Here is an 11,597-nt window from a genome sequence, read left to right as displayed (position 1 = left end):
AGGAGTGATGCCACTGGAGAGTCTGATGCCAGTCCAGGGTGGGTGACAGCCACTGAGGGTCCTGTGTGAGTAGGGCTGAGCCCAGGCATCGCTGTGGATCCACTTGCCCTTTCTCCTTCTGAATTGCTGACACAAATCACCAGTTCATGGGGTATTCTTATGTGCCTGCAAGAAGAATCCTGACCCGGGGGGCTGTGAGTGGGGGGCTGGCACAAATGTTTGTGGAGTGACCTTTTATTGTGGCGCTTTGAAGGAGTGGTGTTTGCAGAAGACAGAGAAGGGGCTGTGAATAGCTGGAGTGAAGGGCTCAGCCACATTTGATGCCCGGGGGGGTATTCTCCTATGCTGTTCTCCCTGCTGGGGTCCCACCCGCAGGCTGGGTGCTCCTGCTCCGTGATGAGGATGCTCACGGTGAGGCTGGCAGCACCTGAGCACCCGGAGGTGGCACCGTGCTGGGTACACCTTGTCCCTGGCAGAGGAGAGCGCCGGGAGCTGCCGGTCAGCTTGGGCAGGACCGGAGTGACAATCCGAACCATCCAGRGTTTGGGTTTCTCACGTCCTACACGTGCTTTTGACAGCCGAACTGCCCCTTCTCCTGCTCCGGAGCGTCGGTCACTCCTTACCCCTTCCCGCTGCCTGSGAACGGGAGCAGCTCGCTGCGCTCCAGGCAGGAAGGAAAGCCTGGAGCTGTTTAAAACTCGCAATCTTCAGGGAATTTCAATCGCGTCCAAGCCCGTTCCCAACCAACTGAATAACGGTGCAGGGTTTGAATGCTGGCCCGCCTCCGCGGCTGCCTCCTGCTCCTCCCTCCCTCCGCGCCGCCGCCGCTGCCCGCACCGGGCTCTGCCCGCTCCGCCGCCGCTGCGCTGCCATGGGGGTACCGGGGGGGGCTCTGCCCGTGCCCGGGGGCAGCGCCGCGGTCTAGGGGGGCTCTGCCSGCCCCCCTCCCGCTCATCATGCCATTGCTGGATTTCTTCTGGGCTTGCTTCAAAAGAGCCAAGGTAAGGGAGCGCTGTCCTCCGTGGTGTCCGTCCCTGACACGGTCCAGTTTCGGGAGAAGCCTCTGGAGGGGACGCTGGGGAGTTGTCTCCGGTGGGGCTCTGCTTGTTTGCGGTGTCAGCGTCTGTTCTTGGGCAGTGTSGTGCCCGTGCCCCACGTGCATGGGAGAGGTTTTAATTTTGGCTGGGCTGTGTGTGGGTGCGCTGGTCCCTGTGCCCTAAACTCGCCCGCTGCCCTTTACTGGGTCACCGGATCCTGGCATGGCAGCCCTGGGCAGGCAGGGTGCTGTGCCCCGTGAGTGTGGCACTGGGCTCTGTGTCTGTGTGTGTGTGTGCCCTCAGTCCCCAGAGGTGGCCAGAACGTGCCAGGACAGTCCTGCCATGCCGGCTTGGGTGATGTGGCTGCTCTGGGACATCCTTCCGAACCCACAGGCTTGGCTCACCCCTGGCTTGGCTGTGGGACCACAGCTGATCTGGGGGGGTCAGGGCAGCTGTGAGCACGATGACAAAGGAGCAGCAAGGCCAAGGACACCCAGTTTTTCATTTCCTGCAGCAGCAGTTCYCATGGCATGGCATCTGGGATTTTTCATTGGGATTTAATTCTTCATCTGTCACTTTAATGAYGAGAGACTCTCCCTGCCTGCTCTGATCATCGTTGGTTTATTGTGTCCCAGCCTATGCAGTGTGGTGGGAGGTGAGCTGTGGAGATTGTGGAGGTATGATTAGTGTGAATTTCAGGAGTTTCAGACTGGGAAAAGTGGTAAAATGCCTTTACAAGCAGYGCTGTACACTGGGCTGTGCTGGGTGAGTGGATCTGCTGCGGTGAAATGGATGTGGAATGCACGCTGTCCCCCGGGCCTTAGTGCAATGCTTAAAATAGTTGAGTCTAAAAATGACATTTGTGAAATTCATTGGTAACATTAGTGGCTGTCTTGTCCCCGCTGTCTCGTTCCCGCTGTCTCTGGAGAGCTTAGCTGTCCTCGTTAACCCTGCTTGTCCCTGCACACTGCAGGCTGGCGCTGCCATCGTGCTGCTGGTGGCACAGAGATGGACACAGGGTCCTGCATGGCCACCGGCAGAGCTGCAGCGTGGGACGGCTCCAGTGCCCATGGGCTTCAGCCTCCTTGGCAGCCCAGTGGCTTCAGCCCGTCTCTTTGGCCCAGTGTGGGGTCTGGTGGCTCTGCTGGCCAGGTCACCACCCTCCTGGCTGCCACCCTCAGTGGCCTCCTGTGGGGCTGAGGCTTCTGCTTCAGCCTGGCCCCGCTCTCCTCCCCGTGCCAGTGCTGCTCAGCTGCTCATCGCCGACAGGCGAGGAATTCTCACCTTCCTCGCTGAGGAATTTCTTGAAGAGGGAGAAACGTGCTGGGCTGAGTCTGTRGGATTAAAGCTTTCCAGGTTAAATGAGGTGGAGCTGTGGCTGGTGGAAGATTTCCTGGGATGAGGAARGTGTGGGAGCAGATTGGGCAATGCCAAAGGAGCCAGAGGAGCCCGGTKACCTCCCCTGTGGATGTGGGCACGCTGTGAGGTTCATGGTGATGGCACTCCTCGGGCAGGCGCCTCCCTGGGAAGCACAGCAGCAGGGACATGGTTAATCCTGTCTTCCCTGGGTCATCCTCAGCCCTGCTGCCCCGGCAGGAAGAGGGGTCCCGGGGCTCCGTGGGAAAGTCCGGCTCAGCAGCGCGGCGCATTCCTGCAGTGATCCCGCCGGCACCTCTGGCCCGTTTGGGGGCTGCAGCACTGGAGGGGCTTGTCTGCACCCACAGAGAGATTGGGGAGCATCCTGAGCTCTGTGCTCACCTCAGGACTGGGCACTGGGGACCTTCTGCCCCTCCACCTCCGCAAATTGATGCCAGGGACCARCATTGCTGGTCTCAGGTCACCTCTGGGCAGAGGGGAGGCTGGAGCAGGGACCGAGGCCAAATGTGAGGGTGATGTGAGCATATCACAAATGCAAGAATCAAAATGATTAAAAAAGTTATTTCTGTTTTCTTTTTTTCTTTTCACAGAAGTTCACGTTGCTAGAAGATAAAAAAGATGCAGGTAAGCTGCAGCAATAATTTTTGGGGCAGAACCACCCTTGCTGTGGGGTGGGCAGGGGTCACAGGAAGAGGAATGTCCCCTTGCTGGGTTCTTCTGCCAGCAGTGTGATTTTCCCCCCAAACTGCAATTTTCAAGGATATATATTTGTGAAGGGGCATTGGTTCCTTTTCAGTTKGTCCTGTCTTTGTGGTGACCAGCTTTGTGCTCAGCAGATATTGTCACAGGGAGCTCCACTGCAGTGCCACGGGCAGGAAGGTCCCCCCTGGCTCGGAGCCCCTCGGCTTTGTGTGACCAGAGTGTCTCAGCTGTGTCTGTGGGACAGGAGGGACGGGCAGTGCAGCTCCAGGCTGATCCCTGGGGATTGTGCAGGGCTGCTGCTGCCCTGATCAAACCTCTGCTGTGGTGGGGGCAGCGGCTGGGGCTTGGGGCTGCCCTGCTSTCTGGGGCTCGGGGGTGCTGGGGAGGCTGGTGCTGGTCTGTGGGAGGAAGAGGAGGAGGAGGGGGAGGGTGTGTGTGCCAGAAGAACCAGGATCTAGGGTTGGGGACGGAGCTGTGGCAGCGGGGTGTAGCTCCCACCTTTCATGATCCCACTGGTCAGTGCCATGGGGGTCTGTGCAGTGACACATGGGGACAACGGGACTGCCCACACTGCTGGCYGGAGCCTTGGCACCCTGAAAGGTTCCCTGAAAGGGAAACCCACCATGCAGGGAGCCCAGGGGATGTGCCTGGGGGTCTCCAGGCAGCTCYCTGCCTGCAGGGTGGTGCACTGAGGGGCTCTTGTTTCATGCACAAGGGTTAGGTGAGCTCTGAGTGTGGCCGGTGAGAGCCTGGAGAGCTCTGGGTAACAAAAGGTGCTTTGTGAGACAGCTCCAGAGGTATCTTGGGTGGTCTCTGGCCCTTGCACAGGAGAGATTAAGAACWTAAATGTCAAGAGCTTGTTAAAAAGAGTTAAAGAGCCCTGTGGAAGGGAAGGGGCAAGGTAGACTCTGATGGATCACACTGTGACTGRGATTTTGGGGCAAGGAATTTTATAGGTGCTTTCATCTTGGGTAAAACTGCCTGTAGGATGCAGGTCTCTCCTGGTGAAGGCTCAACAACACTCACATGACCCCAGCTGACACCTGCCTGTCACATGTCCCTGTCCCAGCTCGGGATGTTGGGCAGCCGTGGGCTCTGGGGGCAGGAGGAGCAGGAGCCTCATGTCCTGAGCAGGAGCCTCATGTCCCAAGCAGCTGCAGTTTCTCTCTGTGGGATTTGTCACCTGTGCCTTGGTCTGATGATGGGGCCATAGTGGTTCCTGGTGTCACTGTGACCTGCAGCAKCACACAGTCTGGGGCAGGCTGGAGTTCTCCCTTTCCCAAGGATTATACTGGACAGGGATCAAGCCTGCAGGGAATTTGTGCCCTCTGCTGGGGTTTTAAAGGGGTCGGGGCAAGTGCCTGCTGTCCTCTTCACTCATTGTCCCCAGAAGGTGCTCAGGGACACCATTCCTTTCCCTGAGGATTTTCAGTCTCTTTGGATGGGTGGCACGAGGACCTGAGCTCCCGACACAGTGGCATGAGGCAGGGTGGAGCTGGTTCTGGTTTATCCCAGCAGCTCCTGGCAAAGCATCTCTTCCRTCAGCTTCTGGAGCCTGCCTCTGATTTTCCCCCTCTGATTTTTCCCCCTCCAGCACTGCTGCTCTCCCAGCACACCTGGCAAACTCCCTGAGCTGCTTTCCAGGCATGGACAGACCCATTCCCAGCCCCTGTTTGGAGCTCTGGTTGTGCTGCCACAGCCCCTCCCCTGAACCCCAGCTGGATGAGGTCACTGTGGCTTCCCCCTGCCATGGAAATACCTGGGTATGCCATGGCAGCTCCTGCAGCAGCGATGGTGGAAAACAACTTGGATTTCATCTGCTTTCTTGGGGGTGACATTTCAGCTGTGTGCTCCCCTACTCTCCCTCCCGCTGCCCTGCCCTGTGGCAACACCCACCGWGGCCCACCCCAGCACCCACAGAGCCCCTGCACAGCCCCAAACCACTGCAACAGTCCCAGCTGGGTCAGGTTTCCATGGCTTTCCTAACCCTCTGCTTCCTCTCCAGCATTCACTTCCCGTGTATTGTTCTGTGCTGAGCAGAAAGGAAAAGCTTGGAGAAGAAAGGAAAGGCTCGCAGCCTGGCCATGCACCTGAAAACTGCATCCTTTGAATAAATTCCTACCAAGGGCAGCACCAAGCCCCTCCARAAGGGGTTGGGAGGTGCTCTGCCCRTGTCGTRGAGCAGTGGTTCCTCTTGCTGTCAAGGGACAGGGACAGAGCTGGTGGCTCCTGCCAGCACAGCCAGACAGTGGTGACATTGCAGCGTTTCAGGGTGGGCTGGATGTGGTGAACTAACAGGGAAAAGCAGCACTTTTTCACCAAGGGACTCGGCTGAACTTTTGCCCCTGCATGAAATAATAAGGTTGTATKTACCCAGCATCTGGATTACCGAAAATAACCTGCTAAATTTAGCTGTTGTTGATGTGTTGTCACAGCTGAGCTGTTCTCCTCTCCTCACACAAAAATCTCCTGCTCTGCCTTGGTGGGTTTGTGGCCTGAGCACGAGGCCCCCGTTCCTCACCTGACTGGTGCCCGTGTGTGTGGTTCTCTGGGTTTGGGGGCAGAAACACAGACTGGGATCTGGTTTTGTCATTGTCTGAGTGTGTTGGAAGGGAGAGGGGAGGGCTGTCAGGGTTCTGTGGGTATGCAGGGGCCAGGGAGATCACAGGGGACCTGTGGGGTGAGGGAGGTACTGGATGTGACAGGGACCCATCCTGGGCACTTCTGCAACTCATTGAGAAACTGCTGCTCTGACATGGTGGAAAAGGCAGTCATGGGGTTGGGTGTGGGTCTGAGAGCTGGGAAGTAGAAAAGCTGAACCGAATGTGATTATTTGTRGTTTTGGTGGGACATGTGATGAGGGGATTCTGTGCTGCTCCTTCCTCTTCCTCTTCCCTGCCCTCCCGGGTTCAGGCTTGGCTGGTGAATCACCAGTTCTCATTCTTGTGCCCCTCTGCCTGTAAAATTTGTGTAGCTCTGACCCCCTGATGACTGCTGCAGTGACAGAACCCCCTCCCCCAGCTCAACTCCTTCCTYCTGGGCTTTAATTCCAGGCCTGGAAGTTTTCCCATTTCCTGTAGCTAACAAAATACAGATTCCCCTCTCTGGACAGCAGGATCTGCTCGCAGGTTGGGGGATTTTCTTTGAAAGCCAGAAAGGAAGAGCCTGGGTTAGACAGAAGTTTTTTTTTTTTTTTTTTTTTTTTTTTGTTGGTGAGCTGAAGAGCACGTGGGGAGTGCAGGGAATAAACTGGGAAAAGGCTCCTTTAGCCACCTCGTGCCCGGAGCGTCGCCAAGCTTTTCCCATGGCAGCAAGGAGCGATTGAGGCTGACTGGAAAGAAACTGCAGGCAGGAAGGTACATTTCTATCCACATCCTCGGGTGCTTTGCATGRGACTGAAAGGGGGCGAGAGGGAAGTTCCGAGTGTGGTCATTTCCCTGAGGTTATTATGAGAAAATACACTGAAAACTGGCAGAAAGGTTTGGCTRCGCAATGGTTTTTCTTTGGTCAACTTTGACATGCAAACTGCCTTAATATGCACAAGAAGGCAACGTTTTCTGTGCCTGAAACAGCCCCTCTGTCCTTGTCGRCAGAAGCTGCTACAAAGGGAGCAGGCACGGGGCTGTGGGAGCCTCCTGGGGCTGCGTGACGCTCACGGGAGTTTGTTTTCAAAGCCTGAGAGGTCAGATGGGGAAAAAGCAGTGTGAGGTGTTGGCAGGCCAGTCCGATCACGTTAATTCCTTCTCCTCTTAATGAAGAGCCCCTGAGCCGTGCCCGGCGCGTCCGCAGGGCTTTGAACACCCGCCCGCCCGCGGGAGCGGAGGCGGGAGGGAGCGCGGCCCAGGCGCGGTGTGGCACCGGAGCGGGGGTGACTCAGTTTTGGGAGGATGCAGGTGGAACACGTGGCTCAGCATCACCTTCACCTCGGCCCCTGGTGATGCCCGGCCCCGGGGGAAGGGGCTGAGTCCCCGGCAGCGCGTCCCGGGGATGCTGCGGGATCYGKCRCGGGGAGCRTCCCCCGGGGCGAGCGGCTTCCTCKGCCGGAGGCGCGGCCGGGGGTGCGGGGAACGGGCGGAAGGGGAGCGGGCGTTCCCCGGGAGCGGCCCCGGCATCCCGTGCCGGCATCCTGGCGGGGGAGGAGCCGCCGCTCTCGCCCGTCCCGCCGGAGCGCAGCGATGGGTCGGCGGGCCGGGGTCGCGGCTCCGCGCCGGAGCTCCGGGCGCTCTCTGGGGCTGCGGCTCCGRTGCGCTGCGGCCGCGGCTCCGTGCGGGGGAGGACGGCGAGGGCGGGCAGGTGAGTGCGGGRCTCGGGGGTGAGCCCGGTGCGGGGCAGCGCCGACAGCGAGGATGTCGCGTTTGCTGCACAGCGGGGACAGGGACAGGGTGGCGCGGGGTGGGCTCCGTGCGGTGGATGCAAAGGGCAGAGCGTGGGCAGGGAACGCGGCTGAGGGGCTCTGGCTCTGCTTTCCTTCCAAACCCGAGCGGTTTCGGTGGTGTTCTGGGCTSTGCCTGGCTGTCTGTTGTGTCTGAGTGGGTGATCCCGGTCCCAAAGCCAAGTGGCAGGATTGTCCTTAGCTGGCTGATAAAGCAGAACACCCGAGGGTCCATCAGGGGAAAAGAAGTTCCATTTTTCATTCAAAACARAGAGCATTATTTTGTATTTGATAATGTTTTAATGATGCTCCTATCAGTCATCTTGTCAAGGCTGTGAAAATGCTTAAGGAGTTGTTGTCCATTTGGAACTCCAGTTTAAACCTGGTTTGATGTGGCTTGTAAAGATGCCTGTGATAACAGGGTGTGGGTAATGATCTTGAAAGCCATTTATTTTGGGTTGTGTGAAGGAGAAACTGCTGCTGCCTGGTTTCTCCTTCAGCTCAGTGTAATTCTCAGTGAACAATTCCATTTCTTACCTGCCCCAAGACCCATGTTGAAGGCTCATTCCTTCTGCTGATAAATGATCCCTTCAGGAATGGCCCAAACACACTGGGTGGACAGGGGTTATTCCTCAGGGATTAGAAGATCAGCTTGGAACATCGTGGGTGAGGGGGAAGAGGAGTTTTCTGCAGAGTTCCCCCTGCAGGACCCCGTGCCAGGGACATTGCCCAGCTCAGTGCTGGCATGTGGGGCGAGCTGTAGCCAGGGGCTCTTGGTCTTGGTCACCTCTCCAGAGGTGGCAGGAGATTGTTTTGGGATCATCCACATGAAAGCAGGGAGCACACAGATCCTCTCTGGGGTTTCCCAGCGGGTCTGCGGTTGCTCCCAGGAGCCAGCCATGCCAGGAGGATTTTCAAGAGATTGCTCAGCATCCTGTCTCTTTTCACATGTGCTGGTAACCCCGTGCGTGCTTCCAAGGATGGAGCAGAATGGAAAACCACGTTCCTAGACTTGCAAAGTGCCTCCCTTATCTTTGGGACCACAGACTGCTTGGTTTGCCATGTGCCCCCAGCAGCCCTGCAGCACTGAGCCCCTCRTGGCCCCGATGCCATTGCCTCTGCCTGCTGCTGGCAGGTCCACGTGTGGGCTGGGGACAGGGGTCTTCTCCCTCCCCTTGGTGGGACCGTCTGGAGGCAGAACCAGCAGCAGTAACCCCCACCCCTGATGTGAGAGGAGGCTCTGGGTGAGGCAGGAACAGTTGGACAATGGAGATGGTTGCTCATCACTCGCCAGCATTTTGCCTTCCAGGATCTGGGGGCTTTCTGCTCTGCTCCAGCAGTGGCCACATAATCCGGATTCCTCAGATAAATTCCTGCTGTTTTTCCGAGATCTGTGGCTGCTGTTTTAATTGCCTGGAGCTCCGAGCCAGACACAGGACCCTTGTTGCACAGACCCAGCTCCCATGAATGATGCTGTTGTGTGTGTGTCTGTGAGCTTCTCTTTTCCTCCCTCTCGCCCTCCTCCTTTGGAAGCTGGGGAATTCRGCGCTGGTGAGATCCTGCCTGCTGTACTCATGCAGCTGCCGACACGGCTCCAGCTGCCATTCYGGGTGTGCCAGTCGACCTCTTTCCCCTGATTTTCCTCTCATGAAGGATATTGAAGCCATCCTCCTCCTCTTGGCTGGAGCTGGTGTGAGGCTCAATGCTGAGGCCAGCACTGAAGTTCCCCCTGTGGTTCTGGAAGCTCCAGGTGGATGGGGAAGAGGTGGTTTATGGGCTCTCTGTGTTGCAGATTCCCTGTTTTCATGGGTGTTGGGGATGCCCTGTAGGATTTGCTGGTACCCAGAGGCTGGAAGGGTTGCAGTGGTGGCGGTGGCAGCACCTGGGTGCTGCTTTTAGGGCTGGGGATTGGGCAAAGCCAAGTGTTCTGCACTAGGTCAGCTGGACAGAGAGGTAAATGGTGGGCAGGAGTGCCACTACAGGCTGGGCCAGCTCTGCCAGCTCACCCCTTGTGTGACAACAACACGAGATTCTCCTCTTCTCCATCTGCAGCAGTGGAAAAAGCAGGATCCACAGATAATGGATTAGCAAAGCGGGAGTCCCCTGACAGCTGTGTGTGACACACGTGCCCCAGATCCCATTACCCCTTGGTGCCTTTCTGCACTCTGTTTATATTTATATACCTGAAAGAAACCTTTTATTTCCCCCCTCTGTTTATTTTGATTGTTGGACAAGAGCAGCTGTGAAGTGTCCGTGGCGCGGCGGTGCAGGATGTGTCCGCCGGGGGTGCGTGGGTTCCCTTCCTGCGGGAGCGAAGGYGCTTTTCCCGCGGATCCAGAGCAGTTTTTTGTCCCTTTTTCCGCCGTTTCCATGCCGTGTCTCCCCCGGTGGTTCCCTTTGCGGGGCCGTGGCGGGGTCGCGCTTGGGGAGCCCCGGGAGCCGCCCCGCTCTGCCCCCACCGCCGCCTCTTTGCAGCTCCGCGTCTCCGCGAGGTTTCCTGCTCTCTGCCCCCGCACCCTCCCTTTCCTGCTTCACGCAAGGAACGAGCGGAAAAATGCCTGAAATCTCTGAGCCCGGCGCTTTTCCAGCGGCTGGCACCGTGCTGGGACCACCCGGGTGACACAACCATCCCGATGTCCCCGCGGTCGGTAGCACCCCAAGGCTCTGCACCTATTGCGTTTCCAGAGGYTTTGCTCGCCCTCCGTCCCTTTTTGTCCCCTCCCCGTGAGCTGGGAGCTGGACTCTGGGGGGGGTTGGGATTTTTGGGGTCAAGGCTCGGCTGGGTCCTGACACCCGGAGCCCCCCGACCCCTCCTGTGCCCGCGGGCGCTCACAGCCCCTCACTTGAGTGACCTTGCAGTGATCCCCCCGGATCAGCAGCTGCTCCCTTCGCTGGGGCTGACCCTGGGGTGGCAGCAGCCGCCTGCTGTCACCCCTCTGCCACCCCCTGTCCGCCCCTGGGCTCCAGCTGGTGAGGGGCTCTCACGCACAAAGCTGCCGGAGCACTTTGTAGCCAACAAGGGCTGCATTGAGCAGCCTTTGCTGGAGCCCCTTCCCTCCGTGCTGAGGGTCAGGGCAGGGGGGCTGCGGCAGGGCAGAGGCTGGTGGGAGGAGAGTCGGGAGCTTGGGAAGGAAGGAAGGAGATGTGCCTCTCAGACTATGAAAACAATGGAAAAAAAGTCCTGTTTTTTAACTTGATTCTCCSATGTTGGGAGCTTGGGCATCCCTCCAAGCAGTGGTTTCCAGAGGAAAGCTGGTTTCTGACATCCCTGCAATGTACCTGGTCTTTCCCCTGCTTTTCTGGTCATCCAGGAATTGCTGTGTGCCTCTCCTTGCCCTGTGTCTGTGCCTGGTGTTTCCCAGGCTGTTTCCTCTACTGCCCAGAGTCCTGTTGCCTCCATCTCACCCTCTGCCTCCTCTGCCTCTCTCTCCACGTTCGTGCTGSTGCTTCCTGACCTCCAGCCCTTCCACCTCTCATTACTCACAAAAAGTTCCTCCTTCAAGTCCACTTTAAACACTGTTTTCCCTCTTGAACCCCATTTTTCCTCTTCTTCTCTTTCAAATCCCCTGTGGCTTCTCGCCTCTGGTGTGACAGGAATCTGGTCCAGAGCCAGGTTGTGAGGTTTGTGTGCCATGAAGAAGGTCCTCCTTGCCCTGTGCTGTTGGAATGGTAATTMTGGAGCAGTGCAAGGGGGATTTTTGGGGACATGAGTCCCTGGGAGCAGCCCCRCTGGGTCTGACAGACAGGGAGAGCTGACAGCCAGGGGACAGCCAGGTGTCTGTGCAGAAATTGTCCTGGGGCGCCTCTCTGTGGGGGGARCAGCCTGAGGTGGGTGCTCAGCCCTGCAGGAAGGTGGCAGCTGGTGGTGTCCCTGTCCCCAGCCCACGGCCAGGCCCTGCAGTTGCTGCTGCCGGTCTGGGAGTGGAGGGAGGGGAATGGCTGAGCTGGAGGGGGACAGGGCCTGGGGAAATGTGGGACATGGACCGGGTTTGGGGTCGCACTGGGTTTCACGTGTGTCACAGAATCACAGAATGGTTTGGGTAGGAAGGGACCTTAGAGATCATCTCATTCCAACCTCTGCCACAGAGGGACACCTTCCATTGTCCCAG

General features: G+C 58.0%; 1 protein-coding gene across 1 annotated transcript in view; it reads left to right on the top strand.

The window, feature by feature from the left end:
• The first annotated feature begins 847 nt into the window (after positions 1-847).
• Positions 848-11,597, top strand: part of STARD8 (StAR related lipid transfer domain containing 8) — a 42,419-nt gene continuing 31,669 nt past the window's right edge. The window contains exons 1-2 of the mRNA XM_057381003.1: positions 848-1,001; positions 3,005-3,038. Of these exons, the coding sequence (XP_057236986.1) occupies positions 957-1,001; positions 3,005-3,038 (79 nt within the window). The 5' untranslated portion in view covers positions 848-956. The remainder of the gene's footprint in view (positions 1,002-3,004; positions 3,039-11,597) is intronic.

The sequence above is a fragment of the Malurus melanocephalus genome, unplaced genomic scaffold (assembly GCF_030028575.1).
Source record: "Malurus melanocephalus ecotype Western Australia unplaced genomic scaffold, MMel_1.1 scaffold_486, whole genome shotgun sequence".
Classification (NCBI taxonomy): Eukaryota; Metazoa; Chordata; class Aves; order Passeriformes; family Maluridae; genus Malurus; species Malurus melanocephalus.
This window is presented reverse-complemented; position numbering and strand designations above follow the sequence as displayed.